Source organism: Bombina bombina, chromosome 10, assembly GCF_027579735.1.
Source record: "Bombina bombina isolate aBomBom1 chromosome 10, aBomBom1.pri, whole genome shotgun sequence".
NCBI classification, from domain to species: Eukaryota; Metazoa; Chordata; class Amphibia; order Anura; family Bombinatoridae; genus Bombina; species Bombina bombina.
In genome coordinates, this window is record NC_069508.1 from 165,931,793 (window position 1) to 165,955,047 (window position 23,255).

The 23,255-nt window shown below is 39.8% G+C and overlaps 1 protein-coding gene across 1 annotated transcript in view; it reads left to right on the plus strand.

The window, feature by feature from the left end:
- Positions 1–23,255, plus strand: part of FAF1 (Fas associated factor 1) — a 700,642-nt gene that overhangs the window by 413,666 nt on the left and 263,721 nt on the right. Inside the window, exon 12 of the mRNA XM_053693495.1 lies at positions 16,040–16,121. Coding sequence (XP_053549470.1) covers positions 16,040–16,121 — 82 coding nt within the window. The remainder of the gene's footprint in view (positions 1–16,039; positions 16,122–23,255) is intronic.

Sequence of the window (23,255 nt, forward strand, 5' to 3'; positions counted from 1 at the left end):
ATGCCATATGAGAGGTCCTGGTTCCTCGGGCTTGGGGAATCAGGGGTCTGCTGAGCCATCCGCCTCTGGTGGTCCCGTCCTTCAAGAGGCGAGTTCCCTACCAAGTCATATCTCTACACATGCGGGTAACCCAGTTTATAGTTCCTCCGTGCAGGGTGGCGTGTTCCCCCCGGAGGTTGCAGCATGTTTTCGCTTCCATATCATGTTGACAATTGTTCGTCTACAGAGTCCAGATGTTTATTTGAGGATGTGCTCATGCCCTATTGTCCCGGGTCTTCCACCTTGGGGTGGGCCTCTACAGTTCCATGCGGGTGTAATTGTTCCTGAGTGTTGTGCCTTTTGTTACAGGATTGTGCGCCTTTGTTTATTGCTCAGACATATGTTTCAGTTATTGAATGACCCCATTGTTAATAGATAAGGGGATATTCAGTCTGATAATTCAAATGGTGCACCTCATTATACATGTGGGGATGAGGTAATATCCTGATTGTCATCTGAGATCTTTCCCAGTTTTGTCAGTTAAGGGCTCCGTTTGGCTGGTCCTGCGGGTAGGCCTGTGTCTTTTTGGGCGTTAACCTCCGGGTTGCCTTATATTTTATCTATATCCAATGGGATGTCTTTTATTTGTTTTTGTTTCCTTCGGGAACCTTCTGGGATTGATACTCTATTACTTCTTCGGAAGTTGTTTGGACATGTTAGTCCTATGTTAAGAATGTCTGTTTTCTGTTTTTTCCCCTATGAGGGAGAATTTATGCAGCTTGCCGGTTGGGACCCTAGGTGCAGGCTGGTCCTGTTGGTTCGTTCGGTCTTGCGGCTTTTCAGACACATGGCGCTGTTCTGCTCAGCTGGTTCGGTAGGAGCGCCGAGTGCTCAGGTTATCATTGTTTTTCATGTTAAACTAAGTATTCGAGAGGACCTGTGGGTCCGTGAGGTGGGAAGGATTGTTTCAGTCCTTATAGCCTTCAGTCATAGATGACCGGGCAGGAGTTTTCTGCTGCGTCACTCTATCTGACATCTGATTTCATCAGAACTTAGAGTTTTCCTCCCCCATGTGGTGGAGGGCTGGAGGACTTAATGCCCCTTACCGCAATTGAGCGGTTTGGCTGTTTTTAGGCCTCTGGATTTGTCCTTTTGGGCTTGATCTAACAACAGGATAGCTGTCTATCTTGCAGAAGGTTTGTTGTTTGAAACCAGTTGCAGCTCTTGACACCTTGCAGGGGTACGCGTAAGCTGTTTATAGTGTATCTAGATGCAGCTCTTACCCTTTGACGTGTACTGGCTGTTTGAGTTATAAGAGACCTTTGGGTCCTCTTCCATTGTCTCCGGTTGAGTGGATCTCCTTTTAGGGATCTGTGTTTCCGGGTGATGGTTGTTCCCTGCGGGGACTTTGTTTAGCTCGGGGTTTTCCTTAGCTGGGTAGGCTTAGTGCCTTTCTCTTCCTTGTGTCCTCTGCTTGTGCGGAGGTGATAGGGAGACTAGTCCTGCTAGTAGGATTTTTTGACCTCGAGGTATCCCTTGGTTGTCCCGAGGCTCTGAGAATATTTTCATACAACTTCTCCTTAAAGCGTTGGACTTTAGCTAGGGGTGGTTCCTTCCTTTGTTCGGGGCTTTCGATTTCTTCTCGCTATCCAGATTTGATGGATATGCATCCATACCCTTGTGTCTGGCTTTTTGGCCAGTTGGGGTGTTTAGTTCTAGGGTAAAGTTTGCCTGAACTATTAGATGCCCGGACCTGTTTTTCTCCCTGAGACTTCCGGTTGCTGAAGCTTTGCTTAGCCTTTTTCCTGACCCAGTCTTGGGTGGTTTTGGAATCTTGGATCTCAGGGCTGGTCGGGGTGTTCCACGGTACTTGGGCTATGTCCTTGCTCCATCTACCTAACCTGGTCATGGTTGGCCAGGTTTTCAGAGTATGTTTTACTCTTTGTCACAGAGTAGCCATGCTATCTGGTGATTAGCCGTGTGGCTTGAGCCTCAAGGGTGGTTGGTTCATACACAGCTACTGGCGTTGAATGTCCAATTTCTGGTGCGCCTTAGGGTTGCATTCCCCTGGTCATCTTGCCAGTGTTCCCGTGGATTCCCTACTCTGCAGGCGAATGGGTTGGCTGTGCCTTTGCTCGGCAAACTACTTGTAGGAGGGTCCTTTTCTAGGACATCTGTGTTAGGAATGTCTCTTCCCATTAGCTGGTGACTTTGGGCCTTGAGGACAGTTGTTGCCCTTCCGGCATCATCCCTTTTCTTTAGGGGAAATTCTCCTCCCTATGGATATAGAGTCGTTGCTTGGGGCTTCTCCTGGATGGGAGACGGATAGGTGGGATTGGTTCCCCCTGGGGTCTTGCTTGCTCCAAGCAGATTTGTTGGGCCTTTATTTGATAGATCCTTAGGTCTATGGCCTTGTTGTCTGTTTTCAGAGTCGGGTTGTACTTGTACTCTGTGGGGATGGCTGTGCTATCCTTACGCTCGTTCCTGTAACTGTTTCGGGATTCTTTTGTTCCCCTGTCTTGGATCCCTGAGGCTGGGTTGGTCCAGCTGGGTGTGGGTCTGCAGGTGTCAGGATGGCCGAACGGTCTAAGGAACTGTGTTCAGGTCGCAGTCTCCTCTGGCTGTGTGAGCTTTGTTGAATCTATCCTGTTAGCTTAGTCTGCTAGGGTATAGATTTTCCTTTCAACTTGCTCTATTGATCAGAAGAGGGTTTACTCTTCCTTCTGGTTCTGAGGGTATACTCTCCTTCTCGGGTGGCCTCGATTGAGGTTTTGTGTTCCCCTTTTTGGGACCTGTGTGTAGTCCGGCGACTTAGGTTGCCTGGATCGTGCCCTCTGTCTGGGGGTTGCTTTTGCAGTCTATTTCTTGCTTGACTGCTTCTTCTTCCTCGTAAGTACCCTCTGTGTCGTCCTGTTATGGACTCTGTGTTCTTAAACTTGGGTTTTTCACATGGGTGTATTACACACTTTTTCATGGTCGAATGCTTTGGTATTCTATGGTCAGACACTGGGAGGACTTTGCCTCTTCAGTTGCATTCCCTGCTTGCAGGATGTTAGAGAGATGTCTGTTCTGTCTCTGTGCCCGGTCTTATCCCGGGTTTCGCTTGGTATAGGCGTGGCCTCCTTTCCCTGTTTGGGCCCCTTTGGGTCTCTGTGAACTGGGCTCACTCGTGGAGGTGTTCTTTTTGTTTTAGGGGACCTTTCGGTTTCCTTGGTTCTCCTTTGCCTTATTCCTTTGAGGGTTTCGGCTGGTGTCTCCTTCATTTGAGGAGATGAGCGGTGGGAACCATTTGTTGGGAGACGGTGTCTCTTGGAGGACTGTTGGCTCAGTCGAGTCTGTTTGCAGTCTCTGGTTTGGTTTCTGTACTAACTGCTAGTCAGTGTCATTGGGGCTTTTCCTCTTAAAATTTTCTTGGCTTCGGACGAAGCTGGGTTTTTTATTGGGTAGAGGTTCAGGCCTGGTGCACTCAGTATGGGCCGCCTATTGTACCCTCCCGTCTTGGCATTCAGTGTCCTCTATAGCTTGGGGATTGTTTTCCCAAAAGTAATGAATGCAGCTGTGGACCCTTTCCATTTAAGAAGAAAAACATAAATTATGCTTACCTCATAATAATAAAGAGTCCACAGCTCCCCACCCATAATTTTATGGGGGGGGGCGTCCTTATATTCTTCTGGCACCTTTCACCCTGATATTTCTTATACTGTTCCTTGTTCCTCGGCAGAATGACTGGGGGATGAGGGGAGTGGGAGGAGTATTTAAGCCTTTGGCTGGGTTGTCTTTGCCTCCTCCTGGTGGCCAGGTTCTTATTTCCCAAAAGTAATGAATGTAGCTGTGGACTCTTTCCATCAGAAGAAAAGGAAATTATCAGGTAACATAATTTGTTTTCCTTCTTCCAGAGGCCTCTGTAAGGAGTTGGCGTCCTTTCACGCCTTGTGAGCTGTCCTCCTGCCGGGACGGCTAGATGTGCAGGTAAGTGCTTTTGTCTTCTGGGACTGGGAGACTTGCACTGGAGGGGTTAAGAAAACTCCCTGCACCTTTATTTGGGGCATAGGATCCTTTATACAGGATCTTTGATTGGCAATGGGCAGGCACTTGTGTTATGTGACAAAAGCCTTTAGGGGTTAACTTCTTTCAAGGACTGGGAAGGGTTAACTCCCTTTTTGTGATTTTGAAAAATTTTATTTTTTCTAATATATAAGACAGGGTATGTCACTGTATAGCAACCGAATAGTGAAACTTTGAAGATACAGCTTTTAGGTTGGACAGTATTCTGATCCTAACTACGGAATTGTCTCAGCCTTTGCCAGGTAAGAAGCGTGCAAAAGTAATTTCCCCGGTCACGTGACCTTCCACTCACTCTGTTAAATCCTCTGAGCAGAGAAGGCGGCTGAGTGTGAGTCATAGAGCCGACTAGGTCGCGTACGTTCTCACACTCCTAAAAGTTTTTTGGTGGCAGGTAGGCACCTCGGTAAAAATGCTAAAGTGTAAAGGCTGTTAATTTGTTGTGTAAACAAAACGTTATCTTCTCTGTCTGTGGGACTATTAATTAAGCTGTAAAGGACACGGGTGATCACAACTTTTCCACTTCCGGTCTTCTTAAAGGAACAGTATTATAAATTTAACGTATGTTAATTTTTTGGTCTGTTACTTGCAGATTTTTTTACCTAGGTCATAAAAGAAAATCAGATTCCTTTGAACTTATGTCTCTTATGTTTGGAGAACCAAATTGCGCTGCCTATGCATTTCTGTTCCGCATGTCTAGATAGGACATTAAAACATAAAAATAGATTTTTTTATGCTGAGCCACATGTCTCTCAGGATGATGCTGTTCAGGCAATGCCACAGCTTTCTCCTCAAACGTCCCAAGCCTTAGTGGTGTCACATACAGTGCCTTGCGGTTCCGCTCAATCTCCTGGAGGAGTTTATTTTCCGGCAGATATTGTTGCCCAGGTATCTTGTGCGGTATCTGCGGCTTTGTCTGCCATTCCTTTGCCACAAGGAAAACGCAAGAGGAAGACTAGAGATTCCTATAGTAAGGTTTCTGTTCCTATCTCCACTACGCAGGGTACTCTTTCTCATAAGTCTGATACGTCGGTAGATTCTGAGTGTAAAATCTCAGATTCGGACAGTATAATTCTTTCATCTGATGTTGAAGTAGTATCCTTCAGATTTAAGCTTGAACACCTTTGTGTATTGTTAAAGGAGGTTTTGGCTACTTTGGACGACTCCGATCTGCCTGTTGTTGTCAACCCTAAGAAATCAAGTAAACTTAATAAATACTTTGATATTCCCTCCTCTGTGGACCTCAAGACCATCGTATAATAGATTAATACATATTGTCTAGACAGTGGCTCAAATAGATAAACAAAATATATCAATATCTTCTTGTTACCCTTCAGACAAATCAACAGGCATTTACATAGGCGTGTTATTGTACCTAACATTGCTGGGGATTTTATAATTTTCAGTATCCCCACTTAAGACTAAACAGGGAAGGAGGGGAAACACACGCACACACAAAAAAAAATTAATTCTCTTTCCATTTCCTTTCCTCCTCTCCTCAGTTCTCTTAATCCTCCAAACCAGCAACCTAAGAAATGGCCGGGAGCAAATCTCTAAACTATCTGTTCCTGTTGTATTTTATCTAATGAACTTATCAATAAGCCCCACTTTTTAAAAAACATATTCACTTCATATTCTTTATGTACTTGAGTGGCATATTGTTCTATGATAATTTGTTTCATGAGGAAATTCTTCCATTCAGTAAAACTGAGTTTTTGTCTATTTTTACAATTTTTAAATATTACACTTCTAGCAGTAAGCACAGCTATATTTATCAATTTATTATCTTGTTTCATGTCCATTATATTTATCAAAATTATTATTTGTTCTAAATTGAAATGATATTGTCTATTAAGGATTTTTGAAAGCCAATATTCAATTTTTAGCCAGAATTGTTTAATCATTGGACATTCCCATATCATATGAATGAGGTCTTTAGGACATTTATCAAACTCTTTATTGCCCCATTCCGCCCCTTTTTTGGGGGTATAGTAAATTTTATACAAGTTTTATGTGTGCCTCCCTCCATGTCTCTGACAGTGTTGTTCCAGCCACACTTTGTATTGACTCTTTTAAGTAATCTGTATCTATCTGACTTATATAGGGGCTCCATTTTCTAGTCAACTGCTCCAAATTAACTAGACCCTCTTGAATTAACATGAGTTTATACCAAGGTGATATGGGATAAATTCTTTGCTTAACCATTCCTATCCGGGATTCCATTCTTTCCCAATTCCATTCATATCCGTTATTTCTAATAATTTTATCTACATAATGCTTAACTTGTAAAAAAGCAAAAAAATCATTATTATGTAAAAAAAACTCTTTCTTTAACATTTCAAAGGTCTTAACAAATTTTCTTTCCTGATTTATAATTTGATGTATATTTTTCAGACCTCTTCTTTCCCAATTTTTAAATACTACTGACTTTATGCCTTCCGGAAACGCTGGATTGTTCTGTATTGCCAAGTATTTTGACATACCAAATTGAATTTTACGTTTTACACATATTTTCTGCCATGCCCAGATAGGATAATACATTGTTTTTAGCTTCTTAACTTCTCTAGGTAATTCTTGACATGGTATATGTAGGATATTTTGCATTTTAAACGGAGAAAAAAAGTGTAATTCTATTCCTGGTACTGTATAATATGCAATTTCTGAGATCCATTCTACCGCTTTTCTACTAAGGGTTATCCAATTATAGTATTCCAAATTTGGGAGTGCAAAACCCCCACTTTCCCTTTGTAAATATAATTTACTCAAGGAAATTCTAGGTTTTCTTTCATTCCAGATAAATTTTTGAATATCAGATTGTAGCATTTTTAAGTCTTTCTTAAGAATCGGTTCTGGAATGTTTTGCATAATATACAGTATTTTGGGGAAGGTTATCATTTTATATAAATTGATTCTACCAGCTATAGATAGCGGTAGCTTAGTCCAGAACTTTAACTCTTCCTTTATCTTCTTAAATAATGGATTATAGTTTATAGCATACCATCTATCCTCATACGCCGAGATATAGATTCCCAGGTATTTTATGCCTTCTTGTGCTATTTTGAAATATTGATTAATTCTAATATTAATTTGCCCACCAATCATCATCATTTCAGATTTATAGCATACCATCTATCCTCATACGGCGAGATATAGATTCCCAGGTATTTTATGCCTTCTTGTGCTATTTTGAAATATTGATTAATTCTAATATTAATTTGCCCACCAATCGTCATCATTTCAGATTTACTAGGATTTATTTTGTACCCAGAGAAAGAGCTAAAGCTAGCTATTATTTCCATTACTAAAGGAATATTTTTTTCAAGATTACTTACAAATAAAAGCAGATCATTGGCGTATAGTGCTATCTTACACTCATATTGGTCCATTTTAATTCCTTCCATTCTCTCTCTTAGAACACATGCTAACGGTTCTATTACAATGTCAAACAATAAAGGGGATAGAGGGCAACCTTGTCTAGTACCTCTTTTCAAAGTTATATTATTTGATATTTGACCATTTATTAATAGCGCTGTACTAGGAAAATTATATAAATTTTCAATTAATTTGATAATTTTTTCATGGAAACCAGTGCCTTAGTGAAGTATATAAATGATTCCAATCTATTGAGTCAAAGGCTTTTTGTGCATATAGGGAGATAATTGCTGTATTGTTTTTTATGATAGTCTAATACAAGGAAAACTTTTCTAATATTAGATGCTGAGTTTCTCCCTTTCAGAAAACCTGTTTGGTCTTCATGTGTTATAGATTTAAGTATTGTTTGAAGTCTATCAGCCATTATGCCTGTCAATACTTTATAATCTACATTTAAAAGAGATATAGGTCTATAGGAATCCATCTGGTCACTTTTTTTATTAGGTTTAGGTATTAACGAGGTCCAAGATGAAATAAAATTAGCTGACATATTTTTTCCTTCTATAAAATATGAATTTAATAAGGACTTGAGACTAGGTATTATATATCCTGACAAAATTTTGTAGTATTCATTCGGTAATAGATCTGGACCTGGAGATATATTATTCTTTAAATTTTTTTATTGCCTTTTCAAATTCCTTTTCTGTGATCGGTTCTATAATTTTATTCATTTTATCCGTATCTACAGTAGGAAGTTTTAATCCTGACCAAAATTTTTCTTTATTAAGAAGGTTTGGCTTTTCTGCACTATAGACATTTTGATAATATTCTTCTAATGATTTCATAATATCTTCTGTTTTACCAAAAATTACCCCGTCTTTATTCAGTGTACCAATAAAATTATATTGATTTGTTAGCTAATTTTGCAAGAATTTTTCCAGATTTGTTTCCAAACCTATAATATTTCGAACTTGCTCTAATCTCTTGTTGTGTCGTATTATTAAATATCCATAAATCTCTGGCTTCTTTAGCTTCATCGTATTTCTGACAATTATTTTTAGAGGGTTCATTTAAAAAATTCTGTTATATGCTAACATAAGTCTCCTTGTTACTTCCTTCTCTCTTTTTCTTTGTGTCTTCTTCATCCTACTTATATATGCTATAATTTCGCCCCTCATTACCGTTTTAGATGCTTCCCAAAATATTTCCGATCTATCTAAATATTCATGATTATTGAGTGCGTATTCTTGCCATTTTTCAACTAGATAAACTTTAAATTTAGCATCATCCAATAAATATATAGGGAAGCGAAATCTTTTTATTTGAGAGTTATAGGTATTTATTTTCAAAATTAAGGTAATCGGGGCGTGGTCAGATAATATTATCTCTCTTATTGTAGCTTCTGCCTCGATGCCAAATAATTTTTCTGAGATCAGGAACATGTCTAGCCTAGAAAAAGTTTTATAAGCTTTTGAAACACAAGTGTAATCTTTACTCACTGGATTATTTTCTCTCCATATATCTTTTATATTTAATTTGTACATAAGTTTTTTAAGGAGCTTGGTTTCAAGATTATCTCTTCTACTCTTCTTAGAAATTGTCCCTGGTCTAAATCTATCTATCGTTACCTGGCATACCATATTAAAATCACCACTCAGTATGAGTGTGCCCTCTATCTCCTGCAATATGTGCAGAGAATGTTCATTCGGACCATATATATTACAAATTGTAATTTTTTTCCCCTTCTAATTCTATATTTAAAATCATGTATCTCTCATTTGGGTCTAGGAAACAGAACTTTATTATATAATGTAGGTTTTTCTTTATAAGAATAGCCACTGCCCTCTTTCTACTTTTACATGGAGTTCCAAGGACCGTTCACACCCAGTTAGTTTTCTATTTTTCCAATTCCTCCTTTTTTAAATGGGTTTCCTGAATTAGTGCTATATCTGTCCCTATTAGTTTAAGTTGTTTAAGTATTGCTTTCCTTTTTATTGGGGAGGTAACCCCCCCCACATTCCATTAAGTAATTTTTATCTGACCTGGCATATGTTATCTTATTTTCTTTCTAAAACTTGGTAAGGATGGAAAGAGGAGAGGAGGGGAGATAGAGGGAACAAAAAAAAAAAAAAAAAAGTAATTTCCCCGGTCACGTGACCTTCCGCTCACTCTGTTAAATCCTCTGAGCAGAGAAGGCGGCTGACTGTGAGTCTTAGAGCCGACTAGGTCGCGTACGTTCTCACACTCCTAAATGTTTTTTGGTGGCAGGTAGGCACCTCGGTAAAAACGCTGAGGTGTAAAGGCTGTTAATTTGTTGTGTAAACAAAACGTTATCTTCTCTGTCTGTGGGACTATTAATTAAGCTGTAAAGGACATGGGTGATCACAACTTTTTCACTCCCGGTCTTCTTAAAGGAACAGTATTATAAATTTAACGTTTGTTAATTTTTTGGTCTGTTACTTGCAGATTTTTTGACCTAGGTCATGAAAAAAAATCAGATTCCTTTGAACTTGTGTCTCTTATGTTTGGAGAACCAAATTGCGCTGCCTATGCATTTCTGTTCCGCATGTCTAGATAGGACATTAAAACATAAAAATAGACTTTTTGATGCTGAGCCACATGTCTCTCAGGATGATGTTGTTCAGGCAATGCCACAGCTTTCTCCTCAAACGTCCCAAGCCTTAGTGGCGTCACATACAGTGCCCTGCGGTTCCGCTCAATCTCCTGGAGGAGTTTATTTTCCGGCAGATATTGTTGCCCAGGTATCTTCTGCGGTATCTGCGGCTTTGTCTGCCATTCCTTTGCCACAAGGAAAACGCAAGAGGAAGACTAGAGATTCATATAGTAAGGTTTCTGTTCCTATCTCCACTACGCAGGGTACTCTTTCTCATAAGTCTGATACGTCGGTAGATTCTGAGTGTAAAATCTCAGATTCGGACAGTGTATTGTTAAAGGAGGTTTTGGCTACTTTGGACGACTCCGATCTGCCTGTTGTTGTCAACCCTAAGAAATCAAGTAAACTTAATAAATACTTTGATATTCCCTCCTCTGTGGAGGTGTTTCCTGTTCCGGACTGTGCAACGGAGATTATTGCCCAGGAATGGGAGAAGCCAGGGATACCGTTTTCCCCGTCTCCTGTTTTTTAAAATATGTTTCCTGTTGCTGACTCCATTAAGGATTCTTGGTGTACGGTGCCTAAAGTAGAAGGGGCTATTTCTACTCTGGCTGAGAGTACTACTATTCCTATAGGGGATAGCTGCTCTTTTAAGGATCCAATGGACAAAAAGCTGGAGGCTTGTTTGAAGAAAATGTATGTACATCAGGGTCTCCAATGGCAACCTGCAGTTTGTATTGCCACTGTGTCAATGTGGCATCTTATTGGTACAATGCTTTGTCTAAATCTCTTCAAATAGAGACTCCTTTGGAGGAAATCCAAGATAGGATTAAGGCTCTGAAGCTAGCCTATTCCTTTATTTCTGATGCTACCATGTTATTAAGCTGGGAGTCAAGATATCTGGCTTCAATTTCCTAACTCGCAGAGTGTTGTGGATAAAATAATGGTCAGCGGATGTTACTTCTAAGTCCAAACTTCTAGCGTTTGACAAAAAGAATAGACCTAAAGGACATCAAAGTAATTTTCGTTCCTTTCGTAACTCCAAAGGAAAGCCTTGCTCTCCCTCTTCCAACCAGGAACATTTCAAGTCTTCTTGGAAGCCCAATCAGTCTTGGAACAAGGGGAAGCAATCAAAGAAACTTGCAGCTGTGTCTAAATCCGCATGAAAGGTTTGCCCCCGATCTAGGACCGGATCGAGTCAGGGGCAGACTTTCTCTGTTTTACCATGCATGGGTAGGAGATGTCCCAGATCCTTGGGCTGTGGAAATAGTGTCTCAAGGGTTACAAAATAGGGGCAGGTTTCTAATCTCAAGATTATCTGCAGACCAGATTAAAAGAGAGGCATTCTTAAATTGTGTTCGGGACCTCTTTTCCCTGTGGGTGATAGTTCCAGTTCCGGTAAAAGAGCAGGGACTGTGATTCTATTCAAATCTGTTTGTGGTTCCCAAAAAAGAGCAAACTTTTCAGCCTATCCTGGACCTAAAGTGTCTAAACAAGTTTCTCAGGGTACCATCCTTCAAAATGGAAACCATTCAGTCTATTCTCCCCTTGGTACATGAGGGTCAGTTCAAGACGACCATAGACCTGAAGGATGCGTATCTTCATGTTCCTATCCACAGGGATCATCACAAGTTCCTGAGATTCGCATTTCAAGACAATCACTTTCAGTTTGTGTCTCTCCCGTTCGGCCTTGCCACAGCTCCCAGAATTTTCTCAAAGGTTCTGGGAGGTCTCTTGGCAGTGGTCAGGGCTCGGGGAATTGCAGTGGCGCCCTACCTAGACGACATTTTGGTTCAGGCACCATCTTTTCAACAAGCAAACTCTCATACAGAGACCTTGTTGTCTTTTCTACTTTCCCACGGATGGAAAGTGAATCTGGAAAAGTTATCTTGTTCCAGTTACAAGGGTGGTTTTCTTAGGGACCATTCCCTATCTATAAGAATTTTTCTGACAGAGGTCAAAATTCTGTCTTCTTGCCTCACTCTGCAGTCTACTGTTCGGCCATCAGTGCCTAAGTGTTTGGAGGTAATTGGTCTGATGGTTGCTTCCATTATTATTTTATTATTATTAACAGGTATTTGTAGAGCGCCAACAGATTCCGCAGCACTATAAACATAGTTGGTATACAGAATAACATTGATAGGGATCAAATGGGTAGAGGGCCCTGTCGAGAGGTGCACTGATGTAGTCGACTCTTATGAAGGCGATCTGCAAACAACTGGACTCATAGGCTTACATTCTAAGGGGTTCAAGGGGAAAGCAATGGAGTTAGGAAAGGTTAATGTTGGTTGTATGCATCCCTGAATAATAGAGTCTTAAGGGAACGCTTGAAGCTGTTAAAACTAGGGGAGAGTCTTGTGGACCGAGGCAGGGATTCCACAAGATGGGGGCCAGTCTGGAAAAGTCCTGTAAACGGGAATGTGAGGAAGTAACAAGAGAGTAGGAGATCGTGAGCAGAGCGAAGGGGACGGGAGGGAAAGTATATGGAGTCAAGGTCTTTGTATGTCAGAGTGAGGATTTTGTGTTTAATCCTGGAGGCAAGAGGAAGCCATTGAAGGGATTGGCAGAGAGGTGCAGCAGATGAAGAGCGACGTGTAAGGAAGATGAGCCTGGCAGAGGCGTCATTATGGATTGTAAAGGAGCTAGGTGGCAACTTGGTAGACCAGAGAGGACGGAGTTGCAGTAATCGAGACGGGAAAGGATGAGAGTGGATTAAAATCTTAGTTGTGTCTTGTGTAAGGAAATGTCTAATTTTAGAGATGTTTTTAAGGTGGAAGCGGCAGGCTTTAGCGAAGGTCTGAATGTGAGGAGTGAAGGAAAGGTCTTAGTCAAGTGTGACCCCAAGACATCGGGCATGCGGGGTTAGGGGTATTGATGGAATTATTAACAGGAGGTGAAGATTTTGGAAGAAGGGGGAAAAATTATTTGAGTTTTGGAGAAATTTAACTTAAGGTAGTGAGAGGACATCCAAGATGAGATATGAGAATGACAGTTAGTGACACGGGTTAGTAAGGAAGGAAGTAGGTCTCGTGCAGAGAGGTAGATTTGGGTGTCATCGGCATACAAATAATATTGAAACCAGTGAGACTTTATTAAAGAACCTAACAATGACGTGTAGATTGAAAAGAGAAGGGGACCGAGGACCGAGCCTTAAGGTACCTCAACAGAATGTAGTAACGGGGCAGAGGATGCTCCGGAGAAGGCTACACTAAAGGTACGGTTAGATAGATAGGAAGAGAACCACGAGAGAGCTGTGTTCCATGGACACCATTCCCTTTGCTCGTTTCCATTTGAGAGCTCTGCAGTTATGCATGCTCAGTCAATGGAACGGGGACCATTCGGATCTGTCTCAGAGGATAGCTCTAGATCAGTCGACAAGCGACTCTCTCCCGTAGTGGCTCTCTCAGGAGCATCTGTCTCGGGGCACATGCTTCAGGAGACCTTCCTGGGTGATTGTAACCACTAACGCCAGCTTGCTGGGCTGGGGAGCAGTCTGGGACTCATTACAGACGCAGGGACTATTGACTCGGGAGGAGTCGGCTCTCCCCATAAACATCTTGGAGTTGAGAGCGATTAACAATGCTCTGATGACTTGGCCTCAGTTATCCTTAGCCCAGTTTATCAGGTTCCATTCGGACAATATCACCTCAGTGGCTTACATAAACCACCAGGGAGGAACTCGGAGTTCCTTAGCCATGAAGGAGGTGGCTCTGATTGTTCAATAGGCGGAAGCTCACAATTCCTGTCTTTCTGCCATCCACATTCCAGGTGTGGACAATTGGTAAGCTGACTTTTTGAGCAGACAGACGTTTCATCCTGGGGAGTGGGCACTCCATCCGGAGATATTCTCCAGGTTAACCCTCAAATGGGGCATGCCAGAGTTGGATCTGATAGCATCTCGACAGAATGCCAAGCTTCCATGGTACGGTTCAAGGTCGAGAGGTCCCTTGTTATTTCAGTCTGGCACATCTGTTTCCTCTGTTTGCTCTCCTTCCACGAGTCATTGCTCGTATCAAACAGGAGAGAGCATTGGTAATTCTAATAGCTCCTGCGTGGCCTCGCAGGATATGGTATGCTGACCTACTGAAGATGTCATCTCTTCCACCTTTAAGGCTGCCTCTGTGGAAGGACCTTCTAGCTCAGGGTCCTTTCTTTCATCCAAATCTCGTTTCTCTGAAGCTGACTGCATGGTGATTGAACGCTTAGTTCTAGCTAAGCGTGGTTTTTCTGAGTCGGTCATTGAGACTATGATTCAGACTCGCAAGCCTGTTACTAGGTAGATTTATCATAAGGTATGGCGTAAATACCTTTTATTGGTGTGAATCCAAGGGCTACTCTTGGAGTAGGGTTAGGATTCCTAGGATTTTGTCTTTTTTCCAGGAAGGTCTGGAGAAAGGGACTGTCAGTCAGTTCTCTGAAGGGTCAGATTTCTGCATTATCTATTTTGTTACACAAGCGTCTGGTGGATGTTCCAGATGTTCAATCTTTTTCTCAGGCCCTAGTCAGAATCAGGCCTGTGTTTAGGTCTGTTGCTCCTCCTTGGAGCCTTATCCTTGTTCTTAAAGTTTTGCAGCAGGCTCCGTTTGAGCCATTGCATTCCATAGATATTAAGTTGCTATCTTGGAAGGTTTTGTTTCTTATTGCTATTTCTTCTGCTCAGAGAGTTTCGGATTTCTCGGCTTTGCAGTTTGATTAGCCTTATCTTATCTTTCATGCTGATAAGGCAGTTCTTCTTACTAAGTTGGTTTTTTTTCCTAAAGTGGTTTCAGATAGAAATATTAATCAGGAGATTGTTGTTCCTTCTCTATGTCCTAATCCTCCTTCTCATAAGGAACGTTTGTTGCACAATCTGGATGTTGTGTGTGCACTAAAATTCTACTTACAGGCGACTAAGGATTTTAGTCAGTCCTCGGCCCGGTTTGTTTGCTTCTCTGGGCTAAGTGTAAGGGTCGGAAGGCTACTGCTACTTCTCTTTCTCTCTGGTTGAGAAGTATGATCCGTTTTGCTTATGAGACTGCTGGACAGGAGAGAGGTTCTTCAAGCGGTGGTGCCTTCTGTTTAGGTCTGCCTGTCTTGTTCTCCCCCTCTAGTCATCTGTGTCCTCTAACTTGGGTATTGGTTCCCAACAGTAATTGATGACATGGGGGACTCTCCATATCTTAGAAAAGAAAATTTATGGTTACCTGATAAATTTATGTATTTCTGGATATGGAGAGTCCACTACCCCACCCTTATTTTTAAGACAGTTAACTTTGACTAAACGTCAGGCAGCTTTACAGCCTTGTGTTATTCCCTTTTCCCATTTTCCTTTGGTCGAATGACTGGGGATTGTGGGTAGGGGAGTGACACTTAACAGCTTTGCTGTGGTGCTCTTTGCCTTCTCCTGCTGGCCAGGAGTGATATTCCCAACAGTAATTAATGACGTTGTGGACTCTCTATATCCAGAAATAAATTTATCAGGTAAGCATAAATTTTTGTTTTTTCGAGGTGATGTGTGGGTGAAACCGTTGTGTATAAACACACACCTGAATACTGAACACTAAAAATCATGTATACAAAAAGAAAATACTACATAGTGTAAAATAGCCATTCCTATATAAAAAATAATGTGTGAGCATGTAACATACAACTCACTTTAGCGGCTAATAACGTAATTCCAGCGTAAATCTGTTTGCAGCACTTTTTCTAAAGCTCTGTGCCATGGCAAGTAATTCTCCTGTATATTTACACTTGAATAGAAGAGAAAATTCTCAGACAACCGTTTATTGCAATGATTAAATTACTTTATAAAATAGCTGAACACAAGCTTAGTGCGCCAACCAATAGCACTTCACTGTTTGTAATGAATCTTCTTTTGTGATTTTGTAACATAACAATTTCACATTATTATTTATGTAAGATTTTCAAAGATATAAATTGTACAGTATCCTACACTCCAGTTGGCGCACCAGATTGTTACTTACCCTTCCTAATTATTTTTCTTTCTTTGTTATTGTTTTCCCTCCATCACAGATATGGTGAATGCCATCCTGTATTTTTTATTGGGTCACTCGAAGCTTGTTTTCAAGAGGCGTTTTATGGGAAAGCAAGAGATGTAAGTTTTAGTGAGTTATGACGGTGTGCTTTAAAATGCGTGTCATATAGCTTTATTAATTTGTTCTTGGTGTGCTTGAACCATGCATCTGTGTGACTAATTTTTATATGCAATGACCTTTTGATGTGTAATTTAAAATACCAAAAATACATAATTAAACAAATGTGGGATGAAAGTAGGCAAGGGCATAATAAAGAGCTTATTTTAGTGTGTTGTGAGAGGGTAAGGTTTTTTTTTAGCAAATTTAGGGAAATGTATACGAGTTAATTTATTTGGTGTGTTACATGTACAGTAGAGTACACAGTGGGATGGCTAGTATGTAAAAAAAAAAACAGTTGTGGCCAGAGACAGAAAAAAGCTTGAGGCCCACTTATACAGACTTAGAGTTAAATGATCAGCAGCTCTCAAATTATCAGTACCTTGCTTGGCTTAATTTGGTGAAATTGAGTTTGTCTGATTGACAATTTGTAAATGTGTGGTCTGTATAAACTATAGGCTCTACAGATCGGTGGAACACTTGAAGCTGAGACTTCTTTGTAATATTTGCATTATCTGCTATTACAATAGCAAGTGAGATAAAACAAGATGTTAACTTATTGATATCTTCACATTGAGATTAAGGCAGATGAATACCCATCCATTTTTATGCTTTTGTGATGGTTCTTGAATGTTTTGTAGTATGTATCTCTTCACTGTCATGTTTGACTGCTAAAGGATCCAAAGAAAAGCTATGCAATCCTTTGGGTGGCCTCTGCTCCAACTTTAATACCGCTCAGTGCCTACCTTTTATTAGTGAGTAAACTAAAAATGAGAGGCTAAGATGAGCTTTTTGTTTGTCACTTTCCTGTCTTCTTATGGTTTCCAAACTACTGGAAAGGAATAATATGCATCCTCTTTAATTAGTTTATATTTCCCCATCCCTTACTGGACCCCTTTTCCCTGTTCCTGATGCTGTTTCTGAGATAGTTGCTAGGGATTGGGCTAAACTAGGTAATCCCTTCTGCAAGGTTTAAGAAAATGTATTATTTACTGGCTTCTAATACCGAACTTTGGGAAACTGTTCCTAAAGTTGATGGGGCCATTTCAACCTTGGCTAAGCATACTACTATCCCTTTGGAAGATAGCTTTTCCTTTAAAGAACCTTTAGATAGGATGTTAAAATCCTTTCATAGAAGAATTGTTCAGCAAGCAGGTTATAGTTTTAGGCCAGCTGTTGCTATTGCTGCGGTGGCTGCTGCTTATTCCATTTAGTTACATAGTGTTTCTGAGCAGGTTTCTGATGATTCTGCTAGTGGAGATTTTTTGAACCTTCTGAAATTTTTAAAAGTGCTTATGCTTTCTTTTTTGATGCTGTTATTGACATCATTAGGATTCATTTTAAGAGTATGTGTTTGGCAATACTTTCTAGAAGGGCTTTATGGTTTAAGTCTTGGAGGTAAATTTAACAAATGCTGTCGGCATTTATAATTGCACAAGCATTTATAGTGAAATGCTTGTGCAATGTCGCTCCCTGCTCACATACGCTGTCTGCATTTATAATTGCACAAGCATTTATATTGAAATGCTTGTGCAATTTCGCCCCCTACTCACCTGCGGCCAATCGGCACCTAGCATGGGCCGTCATTCATCCGTAATTCATCCGTATTGTATTGGATCATTATTATTTTAGTCCGCTACCTAAAAGGTGGAGGAGAAGTTAAGGAGCAGCGCTCTTACGATCACTGCTTCTTAACTTCCATTTCAGGCGGACCTGAAACGATGGGCGTAGAAAGCAGTATCCGCTGCTTAATTAGTCTACCCCTTGGTCTGCTGATACTGTTTCTAAATCCAAGCTTTTATCTCTATCTCTCTCTTTTCAGGGAAAGATGTTGTTTGGTTCTGGTTTGGATTTTATTATCTACTACTGTTACTTGAAGTAAGGGAGCTTTTCTTCCTCCTTTTCTTCTTCAGGACAAAAAGTCCAAATGTAAATCTAAAGCTTTTATCATTTTCACCCCTTTCTTCAGAACAGGGAACAGAAATTCGATTCTTCCTCTCAGAAACAAAGTTCCTCTGGGTCTGGCTGATAGCCTAGTTCAAACGTGAACAAGCTTAAACAGTCCAAAAAATCTACTCTCTCATCCAAGTCTGCATGAAGGTACAACCCACAATAAATGTAAAGGATGCTTACCTTCATGTTCCAATTCACAAGGAACATCATCAGTTTCTAAGGTTTGCATTTCAAGACAAGCACTTTCAGTTTGTTGCTCTACCATTTGGTCTGGCTACAGCTCCCAGTATATTCTCAAAGGTTCTAGGTACCCTTTTGTCTGTCATCAGTCTGTCATCAGATTCAGAGTATAGCGGTGTTTCCTTACCTGGACAATATCTTGGTTCCATATTTACATTTAGCAGAATCTCACACTAGCAGACACTTGTTTTTTCTTCAACAACATGGTTGGAGAATCAATTTAACAGATTTCTCTGGCTTCTGAGACAAGAGAACTTTTTCTGGAAGTTCAGATAGATTCAGTTTCCTTGAGTCTCACTTTGACAGATCACCTGAAGGTTGAGGCTGGTGTCAGCTTGTCAAATCCTTCAATATCTTGCTTTTCCCTAACTCTTTGCATGGAGGTATTGGGTCTCATGATTGCTGCTTCGGATGCTCTAACGTTTTCTTGTTTTTACTTGCGGCCTCTTCAGCTTTGTATGCTTTAGCAGTGGTGCAGGGATCATACTCGGCTATATCAAAACATCTATCTAGATCACAGACCAAGTCAGTCCCTGTCTTGGTGGCTGAATCATCAGCTTATTATGCAGGGGGCTTCTTTTGCTCATCCTATTTGGACTGCGATCACTACAGATACAAGTCTTTCAAGTTATAGGTCATTTGGGGATCTCAGAGGGCACAAGGGGTTTGGCTTCCTCGGTAGGCAAGGTTGCCAATAAATGTTTTAGAACATACAATTTTCAGAGCCCTTCAGACTTGGCCTCTGGTGATGAGGGAATTTTATCAATCATCAGGGGGAGATCCGTATTTCCCTAGCTATGAAGAAAGTGTCTTGAATTCTTTCCTGTGCAGAAGCCGATTTTTGTCTGATTTCTGCAGTTTATATTCCAGAAGGGCACAACTGGGAAGCAGATTTTCTCCCAGTCAATGCATTCAGGGAAGTGGTCTTTTCATCTGGATGTTTTCAAACAGATAGTGATCTTTGGGGTCTGCCAGAGATCTGATGGCTTCTTGGTTAAACAGCAAACTTCCCATATACTATGCGAGGTCCAGGGGCCTTCAGGCAGAGTTTGTTTTTCCACCTCTGGTTCTTCTGACTAGATTGATTTCCAATATCAGGCAAGCGAAATCATCAGTAATCCTGATTGCTTTGGCTTGGCCTCGCAGGGTTTGGTATGCAGATCTGGTTCAGATTTCCAGCTACCCTTCATGGTCACTTCCTCTGTGTCTGGACCTTTTGTCTCAGGGTCACAAATCTCTAAGGTTAATGGCATGGAGATTGAACAGTTAGTTGTTTGTTTGTTTTTCTGATTCTGTTATTAAGACTTTAATACAGGCCTGCAAGCCTAGTGACTGGCATTCTTTTAAAATTCCTGGAATTTTGCAGGATTTTTTTAGATAAGGGTTTATCTGCCAGCACTTTGAAAGGTCCGATTTCTGCTCTTTCATTTCTGTTCCACAAGAAGAATGCTAATATTCTGGACATTCATGGTTTTGTTCATGCTTTGGCTAGAATTAAACCTGTTGTTAATCCAATTTCTCTCCCTTGAAATCTTAATTTGGTATTGAAAGTTTTGCAGGCTCCTCCTTTTGAGCCTAAGCGTAAGGCGGATATTAAGGTTATTTCTTAGAAGGTTTTTATTAAATTTTGGCTATCTCCACTGCTATAAGAGAGTCCCTGAGTTGTCTGCTCTTTAATGTGATCCCCTTATCTTATTTTTCATCAGTATAAGGCAGTTTTGAGGACTTTTTACCTTAGGTTGTGTCTTCGGATAATATATGTCGGGAAACTGTTGTCCCTTCTTCATGTCCTAATCCTAACAGTTATTCGGTGAGGCTTCTTCATAACTTGGATGTTGTAAGAGCCTCAAAGTACTATGTAGATGCAACTAAGAATTTCAGGCAAACTTCTAGTTTGTTTGTTCACTTTTCTGAGTAAGGGCAGATAGCGTCTACAGTTTCTTTGGCTTCTTGGTTGAAATTTTTTATCCACAGGGCTTACTTGGAGGTAGGACAGCCTCCACCTAAACGGATTACTGCCCATTCTACAAAATCAGTTGCCACTTCTTGGGCTTTTAAGAATGAGGCTTCTGTTGACCAAATTTGCAAGGCAGCTACTTGGTCTTGCCTGTCGGTCATTTCGATTGCATTAAAAAGAGAATATATACCCCGTTTATTCTTTTGGGTTCTATCTGGGTTGTGGATTTTGTTTCTCTGTGAAAAAAAGATGTTGTCTTTATCATGCTCTTATCCCTCATTATTTGTGTACTCCACTGCTTGTGTATTAGTACCCAGGAGTAATGGATTGTGGACTCTCACCACCTGGAAGAAAGAAAACATAATTTATGCTTTCCTGAAAATTTAATTTATTTCATGGTGGTGAGAGTCCACAAAACCCCACCCTGTTGTTTTTTTGTTCATTTTTGCGTACATCTTTTTCCCTGCTCCTGCTGTTTTACTCTTATTTATTTTCCTACCTTTTATGCTTGGCTATTCAAAAGACTACTTTACCAGTGAGGTGGGAGGGATTTTATTTTGCTTTTGGGGTTTGGGATTCTTTGCCGCCTCCTAGTGGCTGGGAAGAATAATTCCCAGGGGTAATGGGTTGTGAGCTCTCACCACCATCAAATATTTATCAGGTAAGCGTAAATTATGTTTTCACTAAAAATAATTCAAAATGCGTTTACATTTTTGTACTGTTCTCTTTTAATTATTTGCACTATTTGGTACACTACCATTACTATAAATGTAACATGAGGCACTAAACCAGTGTGCTTGAGTGAGTGCATGCGTGCGTATTTGTGCTCATGCATGTATGTGTGTGTGTATGTTTCTATTTGTTAAAGTTATGGAATGTTCACAATACTTTATTTCTCAGCAGGTGTCTGTATTTCCTATACTTCTCCATTTCATATCTGATGTTTTAATATTAAACATGGAAGAACAGCTGATGAACTGGATGTAGAAATTGAGTTTCTAGAGTCAATAAAAACAAGATTGAAGGTTTAAATCCCCCGCCAGGCTTTTTGAACTCCTCTGCTCATTAAATGTTTATTGGAGTGCCTGGATTAGGGAGGATTTGGGGAGCTTCGTGAACTGCCATCTCCTTAATCACTTAGTAAAACACTCCATTTGATAAGGTGTTTCTCACGATATCGCACTCGGCCCCATCTTAATGAAATCCCCTCCAGGACCTACACACACAGCCATTTGCAGTCGTAGATCTGCGCCATGGCTTCATCATTCGGGAGAGTAGAGAAGCTTTAAGATTAACTCTTTCTCTTGTCACTTTATCAGTGTCTGTGTGTGTTTGTGGTGCTGCAAAGTGTCACAGCACAGTCATTATAATACCATAAAGGGCATTATGTTGATATTATCAGAGTTGTCTTCATGAATGTGCCAGTTTAAGCAAATGGCACATGTTTTCTGCTGCCTTTAGCAATGATCTGGGTATGAAAAGTTGTTATATTTCCCTCATTGACCTAAACCATCAATAAGTTGTCCTGGTGGTGTAAACGAACGTAATCCTTCATTGGCTTTACTTGTGGCATGTCTGCATTTATATGATGTTTATGGAAAGGTATGGGGATACCAGTCAAAACAATGGATTATGTTCTTAGATTTTGGTCAATACATAATATACTGAAAGTGTTCTCTGTTTTTTATAGTTCTGGCCATTTATTATACTGTGCTTTGTGTTCTAGAATTATTCTTTTACTTCCCACTGTTTGGATGCTGCACATATATATCTTTTAGTTTTGTGAGTAATTTATTTACAATATATTATACATTATATGTATTATACCAGATCCACCACTTCTTTTGTTTTGTATGAATTAGCACTATACCTGGAATGATACCTGGTGTAATAAAAAAATAGAATATTAGAAGTCATTTTATCTCAGAATGAAACAAGGAGATTGGAGAAAGGAAACTTCAGTGTCATCAATAACCTAATCAGCTATTTTTTTTACCCTTGTTTTTCCTTTTAGCCACTTGTAATTAGTGGTGTTAGCTCACCTGCCATGTACCCCTTCTCAAACACAAGTCTCTTGACAACTCACTTATGATGATCATCCTTGGTTTTACGATACGTGAAATATACAATTTTTACATCTAATTGAAATAGGACTTCTTTACTCTTGGCTATATCTTTCTTTTTGTCATTTGGTTTATATATTGAACTATATTTCTCTTGTGATCTATATATTTGTATATACATTTTATTTTGGTTTATATATTTGCCCATATTTTTCATTTGGTTTATATTTAATTTATATATTTGGCAATTTTTTTTCTTTTTGGTTTATATATTTGGCAATATTTTTTATATATATACCCATATTTTTCTTTGATCTATTTGTTTGCCTATGATTTATTTAATTTATATATTTGGCAATGTTTTTCTTTTTGGTTTATATATTTGGCAATATTTTTTCTTTTTGGTTTATATATTTGGCAATATTTTTTCTTTTTGGTTTATATATTTGGCAATATTTTTTTTCATTTTGGTTTATATATTTGGCAATATTTTTCTTTTTGGTTTATATGTTTGGCTATATTTTTCTTTTTGGTTGATATATTTGACTATATTGTTCTGTAGGTTTATATATTTGATTAAATGTTTTTGCTTATACATTTGGCTATATTGTTCTTTTGGTTTAAATTATTTTAAAATTCATTCATTATATTTTATTTTGAAAACAATCAAACTGTGAGATATGCCTTAAACTTTAAACCCCACCTTTTGTGTGTGTGTGTGTGTGTGTGGGGGGGGGGTTCTAAAAAGAAAAAAAAACCTCTGCCTGTTAACACAGAATGTAGATAAAGTTTCTAAAACATTTGTTTTTGGGATGAAAACTGTTTCTCAGCAGGCTTCCTCTGCATTTTTATTTATTATATATTTTTTGTTTCTGCGCCCAAAG